At 47.4% G+C, this 11,715-nt stretch overlaps 1 protein-coding gene across 6 annotated transcripts in view; it reads right to left on the reverse strand.

The window, feature by feature from the left end:
• ANGEL1 (angel homolog 1) overlaps window positions 1-10,541 on the reverse strand; it is a 20,730-nt gene extending 10,189 nt beyond the window's left edge. The window contains exons 1-11 of one of the 6 annotated variants that reach the window (XR_009967991.1): window positions 10,140-10,305; window positions 7,456-8,055; window positions 6,698-6,924; window positions 6,016-6,085; window positions 5,179-5,612; window positions 4,553-4,679; window positions 3,596-3,706; window positions 2,909-2,978; window positions 2,305-2,472; window positions 1,810-2,016; window positions 1,339-1,472 (exon numbers count right to left, since the gene is read on the reverse strand). Coding sequence is in view for 5 of the 6 variants with exons in the window: in XM_062636097.1 (XP_062492081.1) it covers window positions 1,308-1,472; window positions 2,309-2,472; window positions 2,909-2,978; window positions 3,596-3,706; window positions 4,553-4,679; window positions 5,179-5,612; window positions 6,016-6,085; window positions 6,698-6,924; window positions 7,456-8,055; window positions 10,140-10,203 (2,032 nt within the window). In the remaining variant the exon portion in view is untranslated. The other 5 variants (XM_062636099.1, XM_062636100.1, XM_062636097.1 and 2 more) reach the window with 5 other exon arrangements.
• Window positions 10,542-11,715: the final 1,174 nt, after the last annotated feature.

Raw genomic sequence — 11,715 nt, forward strand, 5'->3', positions numbered from 1 at the left:
AGATTGTTGTTCACTAATACAGACTATGGGCTGGCAAAAGCTATCCACAAATCACCAAGCAAATCACCAACATCTGTCAGGAGCAAGAAGGGAATATGCAGTCCTCACACAGTCACATATGGGCACAGAACACGATCCCACACATACACACCTTGTTTCTGTGCAGTTTGCAGAACTGAGCTGCAAAAGGTGGGCAGTACTTGCTTTCTTTGGGAGGAGGGGAAGGGTTGCTGAGTGCAAACTATTTTGCAAGACAAGCCTGATGCCAAATAAACCAACTCTGGGGTTTGGGAATGTGCTGGGAGACAACAGTTAGGCCCACTTCTTCTCTCTCTTCAACCTTCATTACCACTGTCTTGTGCAGTGAATTTGTTCTCTTTCCCATCACAGCCAGCAAAGCTTTGTTAAGCAAGTCCTCAGAGGGTTCAGCTACCATAAACACAAGGTGCTACGGTTAGTTCATGTTTTTTTCTTAGATAAGATTTATTTTTCAATAAAGAAAGTGACATTTAAAATATAACCCAAATAAAGCCCAGGAAGAGAGAACAATATTTCAAGTCTCCTCGTACCTTCCCACAAAAACCTGAAGTGGGATCAGATTTCCCTGCCTCATTTGTGAACAACTGATACTGGTTTTGGCAATATTGCTCTCACATCTTATGGAAGAATTCAGCAGAAAGTGTCAGACTGATCTAGGGAATCTGCTCTAGGAACAGCTAAAGTTCGATTGGGTTTGTATTTGCCAAGCCACTGCTAGCAAAAGTACACTGGAATCCAAGTGACTGACAATCTAGCTCCAAGTTACACAGCCTTTCCCTTCATACTTCATAAGCTATCACTGAGAAACTAAACATTGTTTTGGCGCGACAGAATATTGGTGTATACATCCCCAGATCCTTGGTACCAATTAACTAACCAGATGTAGGCAGCGTTGTCCCTCTTGTTCCCAGCTCCTTGAAGATCTCACACGGGGTCAAATAAACATAGGAGTTATGGTGGTTCCAGCAGCACTAAGACATCTGCTAAACAAAGCAGTGTAACAAGGATCCCTTTAAGAGATGGCAGTGCCTGAATACAACTGGAAGACCACTGGGAACACAGCTCAAGTTTGAAGAGACACACAAAATACCAATGCAAAAAGCACTCAAACTATCCCATTCCTGTTTTTTTCTGAGGAAGTAAGGGAAGAAAGGAACTTTTAGGGCATGATCAGGAACACAGTTTTCTTGCAAGCAGGTTGTGCAATCCAGAGCCTCAATTGCTATATTCAAAACAGCTTCTCTTTAGGGAAAGTAACCAACACTAACCCTCTCTAAGGCTGGCGATCTCCAAGCCAAAGCTAGCCAGCAGGCAAAGATGATCAGATGAACAAAAAGGATTTGGTAAGCCATTCGCCATCAGCAGGACATCTTCAGAGAGAAGGGAGAGGCGGCCAAGCAGCTTCAGGGCTCCATCCTGGTACAGCCTGCGACCTGACAGAGAAAAAGGAAAGAAATATCAGCCAGAGACTGATTCTGTAGATTAACTCTACACACTTACAGAGGGACATCTGTAAATGCTTTCCTATTCTTTCCCTAATGAACAAAGACAGCCTGCACAAACACTGCATGCACCTTTGTGCCTAGATATGAAAGCAGTGAGCATCCTGTACTGCTGTTGTTCAATGTTTCATATACTTGTAGGCACAGGAATCGATCAAACTCAACTCACCAGGCAGCTGCTTATATGAAAAGTTCCTTTCATGGTACTAAGTTGTAGCTATAGGTTCATATTCTCCCCTAAGCACAAATTAATCTCTCCATTCCTAACCTCTTCCCCAAAGTTCCTTCTGACGTGATCCAAACCAGCTCAGAGACAGTTCCTGGATGCATTTACATGCAGTCTTTCATCACCATATCTCCTGTTTCAGGTTGCAGAGAGGTGGTGCCATTGTAATGTATCCAGTCACCACCTTCTAAGGCTAGTATGTGGTCTCAGACAAGCCATAAGTCCAAGCCTTGAACTTAGGACCCAGTACTGGAACACAAATGCTTATACAAAAGAACAGAATCCATTCTGTTCTAGCTTCCTCAAAAGCCTACATGAACATAAGCTAAGCAGCTTCAGGTTTCCACAGCAAAGATAAACAGTGTCTTCTTATGATACCTGAGCAAATGCTTTCACTCTGTGCATCACTTCAGTCAAAGTCACACCCTGTAGATGTACCCCAGCTTAGCAAAATGCACTGCCAAACACTGAGCTGCATTCTGGCATGTCTCGCAGCCCTCTCCCAACATCACAGGGATAAGCCCTGCTCTGCCACACTCACCCCCCCTGTTCCTATTCTCCACAGGCTCTGCTGAATAGAAGATATAATCAACAGTGGTTCCAAGTCCCATGGGCATCGTTGTGACCTCCGGGCGTCCCCTCTGTGGCAGGAAGTGGCTGTAGACAGAGGTCAGGTTGAGGCCATGCTGGATAATACCTGAAGACCTGCACATGAAAAGCCACCATTTATCAAGGAAAGAAAGAAAATGCTATAGGGTTCAGTACTGCAGCCACAGCTGAGATTGGTGTTCCCTTGCTGATGCAACTGTCCAAACTATTTCTACGTTGTGAATGTATAAAAGGCAGTCTTTCCGAATTATTCACTCCACTTACACCAAAGACAAAGCTGACTATGAACTTCCTTTGTCTCCAATACCCAGTCCTGTCTATGCTCTTCATTCTCGACCTCACCAACACAATGCTGACAGAACAGCGCCCAGCTGCTGGGACAACCCTGAGTGGATCTGGCTCTTCCAGACAGCCCTCCTTACTCTCTTCCACCCCCACATTTATTTCAGTCTTTACTTCAGCCAGACTTTCGGCTCTCAGGAAAACGAGACCAGGCTTGAAGAGTGAGGCCATTGAAGATGCACTTAATTACCTTGGGACAAATGGCTGAGGATCAGGGTCTTTCAGCATGGCAGTAGACTTGCACCAGTGTGGAGGGCGGTCTGCAAAGGAGCAAAGAGAGTCCAGCCAGACCTACACAGATTCTGGAACAGGCTGCTCATCCCAAGTCAGAAAAGCTTCTCCTGACATCAAATGAATCTTTTTGCCCAAGAAGAGCAGATAGCTTCCAGCCACAGGCACCTTGAAGAAAAATATTCAAAGGAAACCCCAGCTCTAAGACTAACAGGAACATCCTAGAGCAGATCAGTACAAACCACAGAGAAGTCATACTCTGTCCTGCCAAGAATATGTCCTTGAAGCATTTATTATTGAAGCTTAGGGTACCTTAACCTTTGCTCTCTAAGACAGTTCATTTCCCTTAGCCTACAGCTTACTCAAAGGGCAGAACAGAAATGGAGACAGCAGAACTAGATCTCACTTTGTAACAAACAGCCTCTAAAAGAGGCTGAATCTTAATGCATCTTAAGGAATATAGTCAGTGTGTATGAGGGTGGTAAGACTGTACTCCTCTGAACTTTCATAGTATCCATTAGTAATCACACAGCCACAGAAGGCACCCTTCTGCTTTCCTCTGTTCTCACCAGGCATTACCTCCACCCCATGTTTTTATCAAAATTAAGCTAGGAGAGACACAAGCTGGAAAGTCTCCCATTAGTACCTGGTTTAGCATCTGTCACACCTTCCAAAAGGACCAGATGTGCTGGTCGTTCACAGGCAAGATCGCAATAATGAAACTGGAGCAGGAAGTCCCGGCTGTACTTACGTCTGCCTGCAGAGAAAAATACAATTTAAAGAAGAAAATGACTGCAGCAAAGTCACATCTACAGGGGACACCTCTACACTCTTTATACCTCTTAAGCCTCTTTAGTTTGAGAGAGGTTTTTCTGACCAAGCACTCTGATACCATGAGAATGAGAATCACTTAACAACCTAAATGTAGAACAGAACAGATGCATAAACATAGAACAGAGCATAGTCATTGCTATCCCTTTAGCTAATGCAACAGTCTTAGCACCTTGGTGAAACAAATTAAGATACCCCCTCTGAGATACCACAAGTTCAAGGGACTTTCAAGCAGATGAGTTACTGTACAACTCAAGGAAATGTCTGCCAAAAATGAAAAAACAATTCCAGAGCTCAGGCTCAATAAAAGTTCTACATTCAAGATTCCAATAAAAGCTATTTAGTGTGGGCTCTTCCTTTTCTTTTAACCCTAAGGATAGTAGAGAATAGCCATGATTGTAAATGGGCCCTTTGGAATGATTTCCTAATAGTGGTGTGCAAATACTGCACAGAACCACTCCAACAAACACCTGCAGCTGAACATGGTTTGCAACTGCACAAAAGTGTAAGTCTGGGAATATGAAAGACATACACAGAGCAATGGTTACTGGTAGGAGAACATTCAGCTCTCGACTAGAGAAAGAAAATGGCAGAAACAGGGCTACAGAAACAGACCCCAGAAAAATTAAATTTAATTCATATACCAAGGAAATTGACAGGAGAATCTTTGCTCAGTGCCTCATGCAACATATGCCTAAGCTACTGAGACAGCAAGGCCCACAAACTGTCCATCCTCAGCAAACTTATGTACTCAGTGCACACCGGAGCTCACCTTGTTTCTTTGGCTGGCACAGGGTGACATACTGGCAGTTGTCTGTTACACCCAAGGAGCTCGGCCACAGTGGGGCCAGCATTTTCCGTGAGTACAACTGTTGGGAAAAGTCTTCCTGACCAGAAACCTGCATGGAAGCCAGAAACAGTCAGCAACACAGAGCAGAACTTTTGTGTGTTATAGACAACGTAAGTATATACACCTGCCAAGAGCAACGGGAGAATGCCTCATAGAAAGGCATGAACTAAGCTGTTCACAATATGGTGCAGATGTAATAAACCCTTCAGAAAGTCTTGGTGGATTTGTACTCCCCTAAACTTTCATGTACAGTCATGCAGGCATATTCTCCCATACCAAGGGAGAATCAGGACCTGAAATGGTCTATTATCCCCAGTCTGCCTCAAGAGAAGCCAAAAGTGGTGGAAACAATGCACATACATTTGTCCTCTTCTTTCCACAGCAGTGCTGGAGGAATTGGAGAAGACTTCTGAATAACTGAGTTCATTATTCAGACTATTTCCTCATGAGAGGAAGAATGCAGCCATGCATTCTTTACATTTACATGCATTTCTCTACAGCAGCATGCAATAACAAGCTACCCAACCCCAGTTCTGGCTGCCATCTACCTTCCAGGCTGGCATCCCATGGTAGGAAAGTTCCCCATTCCGGATGAACTTGTAGAGTGGAGAATCAGGTACAGAGTTCAGGTCTCCACACAAGATGACAGGATAGTAGCTTCCTTCAGTAGTTTTTGCAATCTTGTCAATCTCTGCTAGGAGCAAGGCCATTTGGGCCAGTTTGATATCTCCCCGCCGGGGATTGAACAACACATGAGTGTTAGCCACACACAAAGGACTGACTGCCTTCAGATCTAGGCCCTCTGGGAGCAGAGGCTGCAGCAGCAACACCAAGCCCACATTATCCCGATTGAGGACATCCAGGCCAGGCCGGAAGTATTCTACGGGGCTGAAGCTGATCAGCTGGAACCTGCTGTGCTTATAGCACACTGCACAGCCATCTGTCTTCTTCCCAGTTCTCCGCTTATAAAAGCATGTGAAGCCTGAAAAGAAACCATCACCTGTTAAAAAGTTTATCCAGTCACTACCTCAAGCTCCCCCCATTAGCTAGGGAGTTCAGCAAGTGTGCGTAGCAGAAGAGATTCCTACTGCATTTGGGTTCAGCATTACACCCAATTCTATCCCAGTAATCAGAGTTTATCATTGAGGATATCGCCTCTTTCCTTGTCCTTCTGGAAGTCTGTCAGCTTTGTTACTCTGTCAACTCTGAGAAAGATCAATTACAAAAGAAAGGGTAAAGGTCTAGGCAGACAGCTCAGTAAAGCCAGAATACCCGACAAATAGAAAGAGCTCTCTCAAGACCAAGTGGTTGAAGACATTAGGCAGGAAGCACTCCTTGGCCAGTTCCATGAGCTGGAGGTACAGACACACAAAAGCAGGACATACCCATCCTCTTGAATGTTGGTTCTAGCTGCTCCCAGTAATGGTTCTCTTGTACTTCTTGGAGACACAGAACCTAGAAGGAAGGCAGAGACCTCACTCACTCCACCAGTATTTGCTAGTTATCTTGTTCTGGGGAAGGAAGAAAGCGGAAAAGTGCACTCACATACCAACCCTACAACCAGAAAGGTGATCGCTGTAACTCTGTCCTGTACTTTCCAGATAGAGAGCAATAATTTTCTGGGTCACATTAGCTTATCATTCAGTTTTCCAGTGACGAGGCAGAAGATCTTCATTATACAAAGAGGACTCAAGGAACAGAGAAAGACATGAAGTCCCTTCTATGCAGGCTTCCCCTCTTGTGCTGCCTTATAAACCTGGTCCTTTCCTCCTGCAACACACATTATCTCTTCCTCTACTTCTGCTTTTTAAAGAAGTTAGGCCCTAATATCAAGTACAACTAGCTTCTACAGTAACACAATCAAAGCAGAATAAACATTAAAAAAAATGGATGCACAAGGCCTCTCAAAGAGTCTCAGAGGAACGGAGTAATCAGTGTTCAGTTATCAAGCAGGCTGTATTTTCCAAGGACTTTCACCCCATTCTTTTAATTTTTTAATGCTGTTAGACCACACAAAAAATTCAAAATCTGGTGACACTGATGTAGAAAAGGCTCAGTCATACTCACATCAGGATCCCAGTGCTGGATTTCCTGCAAAAGGTTTGGAAGGCGGTAGTTCCAGTTCAGGATGTCTGGATGACAGTGTTGATAGAGATCAAGGCTCTGCTCCACCAGGTCCTGGGCAAGGATGTTGTAAGACATAACTCGAAATTCAAAGAGAGGAGTGTTTTTTGAGACCTGCTCTAGCTCACACGGCTTGATAGAAAGATCTTCCCAGTCTCTCCATAAAACCTCTGTATGCAAGAGACAAAAAGCCAAGTTACAGCCATGCTGGGTACCCTACTGATACCTTTGTTACCCCGGGACCCAGAAAATAGCCATTCTTTTCCTCTAAACTAGGGTCCTCTAGCCTCTGTGCAAATCCTCACCCACTCTGTTTTTCAGGTGCTCTTTTAGGATGCCTTTGGATGGCTGTCAATGGGGGAAGCATAACAGAAGACCAGAGTCAAGCATACTGAAGCACTCAACCAGGTTTTGGGTGCTTTTTATATTACAAAACCAGCATTTTGGAACAGTTCCTAGAAAATTAACATATATTGATGTTCAGACCAGATGGTCTTATAGCACTGAGACTACTAGCTGTGACCAGCCCTCCCTCAGCAAAAACTCACTTTGCAGCTTTCACTAGCAGATCCTGTCAATTCTGCATGGACAGATACAATCAGTGTCTTACTGACAGCAAGCCCAGACACAATACCCTGACCGCATTCACTACAAACCTAAATCCCAACCCAAACATTAGATTCAGAGCTGTTACTACTGACCATGGTAGGGTACCTCTGTCGGGAGAGAAGAAAATTGTACCATATCCTGAATGGGCCAGGCATGGGGCTCCGCTGGCACGGTCTCTTCATCACACACTAAACTCCAAGCCAGCACAGCTGGGTCTTCATTCTGCAGTTCTACACTGACAGTGGCACAGCCAGCTGTCTGGTGATCCCTCTGTGGCACCACGGCTGCTGAAGGGGCATTGTCTGTTACAGCCACTGTTTCCTCCGTTGGTAATACTGCCAGTTCAGTCACTGCATGGTCTTGTGGTTCCAAAGAGGCCAAGGCATGTAGCTTTGTGAGATGCTCACCAGCACACTGGGTGACTTCTGGAGCTGAATTCAGATCACTGAGGCTAGTCATCAATAGTTCTGAACCTTCTAACCAGTCACTAGTGAGCGTAACTGATACTTTTGCCACTGATGGAGCGCTCTCACTGGCTGCCAAATTCCCTGCTCCTTCTTCCAGCCACTGCTGAAGAAGGGCTTCTTGCTCTTCTGGGACCAACCTTCCTCTGCTCGCAGTAAAGACCTCTTCTATCTGGGTGGACGTGCTCTTCGCCAGAAGCACATTCTTTCGACAGGTAAAGAAAGCATCTGCCATTTGAAAACAAACAAAACCATCATAAGACAGATGGAAATCCTTTCTCACTTTTGTCTTTTTCCTATGCATTTGCAGTAACTCTGTACAATTCAGCCATTCAGTACAGTAACCCAAACAACTTCTCCGAAGAAAAATGGCTACTGTCTGAATAACTTGTGCCGCCGCCTCCTCCTGAACCAGAATTGGACTGCATCTTGTTTGGCCACTAGTTATGCTAGTCAAAGTCACTGAAACTCTACAGGATGCCAATGGCTTTACCAATTCTATGGAATTATTAGGGTTCTGAAGCATCTCTCTTATGAGAGCGATTGCAGGAGCTGGACCTGCTCAGTCTAGAGAAGACTGAGAGGGGATCTCATAAATGCATATAAATATCTACAAGGCACGTGCCAGCAGGATAGTGCCAGACTCTTTTCAGTGGTGCCCAGCAACAGGATGAGGAGCAATGGCCATAAACTAAGATACGTAAAGTTTCACCTCAACATGAAGAACTTCTTTAGATTGAGAGTGCAGAGCACTGGAACAGGCTGCCCAGGAGGGTTGGTTGTGGAATCTACCCTTCTGGAGGAATTCAAAACCCACCTGGACATGCTCCTGTGTAACCTGCTCTAGGTGGCCCTGCCTTGGCAGGGGGGTCGAACTGGGCGATCTCCAGAGGTCCCTTCCAACCCCAGCGATTCTGGGATTCTGTGAATGCAGTTCTAACTTAGGCAGTGCCACAGATAGTCACCCAAGCTAAAAGGCCATGCGGAAACACTATCAGCTCTCAGCAACACATGCAAAGCACAGTCTGTAGAAGTTAGCTGACTGATAGGGTGCATGGGCCAAGAAGCCAAGCTCTTGTAGATCACCACTTGGAACAAGTTTCTTTCCACAGATTGAGTAACAAAATTGCACTCAGCTAAGAACAAACATATCAGAAGAACGTGTTGTGGAACAAAAACTGTAATAAAGAGATGAAAAATAAAGACACAGAGGACCCAGCAAGTGTGGTTAAAAGGCTTATTAGAAAGAATATATGCACTGAAGTAGCCCTGGTAAGAATTACAGATCACCCGATGACTGACATCTGTGGTAAAAAATTAAAGTAACTCCTGTTGTTAATGTAACATTTGAATGTACTAATATTGTGGGGTAAAGTAGAAGACGACAGGGACTCTCTTCACTTGCATATATACAACAGCTGACAGCATTAATGTTTTGCTACAAATTCTACAGAGACACTACTTCTCATTTGCAATTTCTCTTGTCTACAAATTACATTTTCTCTACCATATCCCTGTGACAAGTCAGTGAGCCAGAGCAGTGACATGCAGGTGTCAGCAACATCCATGTTTTATTCTCTCTTTCGTGCCAAAGCTTTTGGCGTCAGAAATGGAGCTTTAAGAACGAAACTCCTCCTATTTTGTAATTAAGTTCATGAACGTCCAAGCACCAAGGCAGTATTTTCACACATCATTAGCCAGTTACAAACGCCTGTGACTACAGGAGAGTAGATGAATTTGAGAGAAGTCAGCTGGCTGCTCACAATGATCAGCGTGCCACTGTCTGCTACAGGCCTGTGGACAGGTTCAAGCAGAGTCACCAGAGCCTGGAAAGTACCAGCAGAACCTAGGAAGCTAAGCGAAATACTGATGCACACAAAGCAAGAGTCCATGCATGAGTCAACAGCAGGTCCTTGGGGAGTCACAGACCGCAGAGCAGATCAGCTCCGAGGATCAACCCAGACCTGCAGCGCAGGTCCGGCTCAGGAGGCCCAAGCCTCCCCGCAGACCGCAGTGTGCCACTGCAGCACAACAGCTGGCTGCTGCTCCCTCCAACACCCAGCCCCCTGCGCTGCCCGGGGGTGAGCTGCTTCAGGCCCACACCAGCCCGCCCCTCCCGCTGCTCACGGCGAGGCCCTCGGGGAGCTGCGGGGCAGCAGGGACGCACCTGGCTCCCAGCCGCCGAGGCCCCTCCGGCCGCTCTGCCCTGAGGCCGGGTCTTGGGGAAACGAGGGGCGCCCGCACCCCGTCCCTCCGGGCCCCCGCCGCCGGCTCCCCTGGGCCCAACCGCCGCCCGCCCGGTGCCGGGTTACCTCGGAGGGCCCGGAGGAGCCGCGCCGCCGGCAGCAGCACATAGCAGAGAACAGTGCCGATCATACCGCCCGGCTCGTCACGTCACGGCACGGCACGGCACTGCACTGCACGGAACAGAACGGCACGGCCTCCACCGCCCCAGGCACGGCCCCAGCGAGGCAACGCACGCACCGGCTCCGCCTCAGCAGCCACCTCACGGCGCGTCCGCGGCCTCGGCCTGAGCCTAGTAGCCGCGCAAGGCACTCACCGCGCCGTGCCGGCACCGCGCTGAGCCAGGCCGCCGCGGTACACCGCGCCGCAGGGGCTGAAGACCGACCCAGGCCTAGCCCACCGGCTAGGTCGCACCCGGCCGCCCGCCTCAGGGAGGCCGCGGCCAGTGGGTGGGGCAGCCCCGGCCGGGGTGGGGTGGGGCCGGGCCGGGCCGGGCCGGGCCAGGCCCGCTGTGTGCCCAGGGAGCAGCCGGGGCCGGTCTCCGCAGACGGCCACTCCGTGCGGCGGGATCCTGCAGCCCCCAGGCCAGGAGCCGTGACCCTGGGCAGGATGACAGCGGCTTTCTAGCCCTGCCGCCCCGAAACTTCTGTTTTCAAACGAAAGTTTTCATCCCCAGATATCCAGAAATACAAACGGAAAGGAAAATTTCTGCTAGGTTTGGGTTTCGGTTTGGGGTTTTTATCCCTGGAAAGACATAGAGCAAATAAAATCCCATTTGCTCCAGATGAGTTAATAATTACAGCGGCTTTGCAAACACTGTTGGTGGTAGTCAATGGAGACAAACACCATGGGGTGGGTGAAATGCTGGTGCAGGACTGTGCTCTCTTTTCAGTAGGCTGCTCGCAGGTGATTCAGAGAAAAAGGTCACCACAGCTCTGCAAAATGACTCCCTCTCAGCTGGCAGTGAGCACATCACGGCCTTTGCAAGTTGAGACCTGTCACATTTTGAAACCAGACAGTTTCATGTGAAAGGAGAAGTCCTGGCTGAAGTCTGTATTCATGATGTGTACAACATCTACAGGCAAACAGATAGAACTGAGCACCTCTATGGCTTTTTACACCAAATACACACTTTTAATGTGATCTTGGTAGCCTTCTTCCAAAGTCTTTTCAAGATGGGCACTTGCAATGAAGTCAAGACTCATGTCATCTCTGCCTTTCGCTGATGAGTGCTGCCAAACTGCTCCCTTGATGGTGACCAGCTGGTGTCTCATGGATTATATTTAGATGCAACTGGTTCCAGACTTACTCAACGTGTTTATCAATGACCTGGATGAAGGGATACGAAGCTGGAAGGAGTGGCTGATATACCTGAAGGCTGTGCTGCCATTCACCGGGACCTTGGTACACTGAAGAATCGGGCAGAGAGAATTTCATGAGGTTCCACAAGGGCAAGTGTAGGGTATTGCACCTGGGGAGGAATAACTGGAGTATTGCATCCAGCTCTGCAGTCCTCGGAACAGGAAAGAGAGGTGTCCAGAGCAGGACCTTAAAAATGACCAGGGGGATGTAACAACTCTCTGAAAGGCTGAGGGAGTTGGCATTCAGCATGGAGAAGACTCCAGGGAGACCTTATTACAGCAT

The sequence above is a fragment of the Pezoporus occidentalis genome, unplaced genomic scaffold (genome assembly GCF_034315485.1).
Source record: "Pezoporus occidentalis ecotype Australia unplaced genomic scaffold, CSIRO_AGI_Poc_V1 ctg47, whole genome shotgun sequence".
Lineage (NCBI taxonomy): Eukaryota > Metazoa > Chordata > Aves > Psittaciformes > Psittacidae > Pezoporus > Pezoporus occidentalis.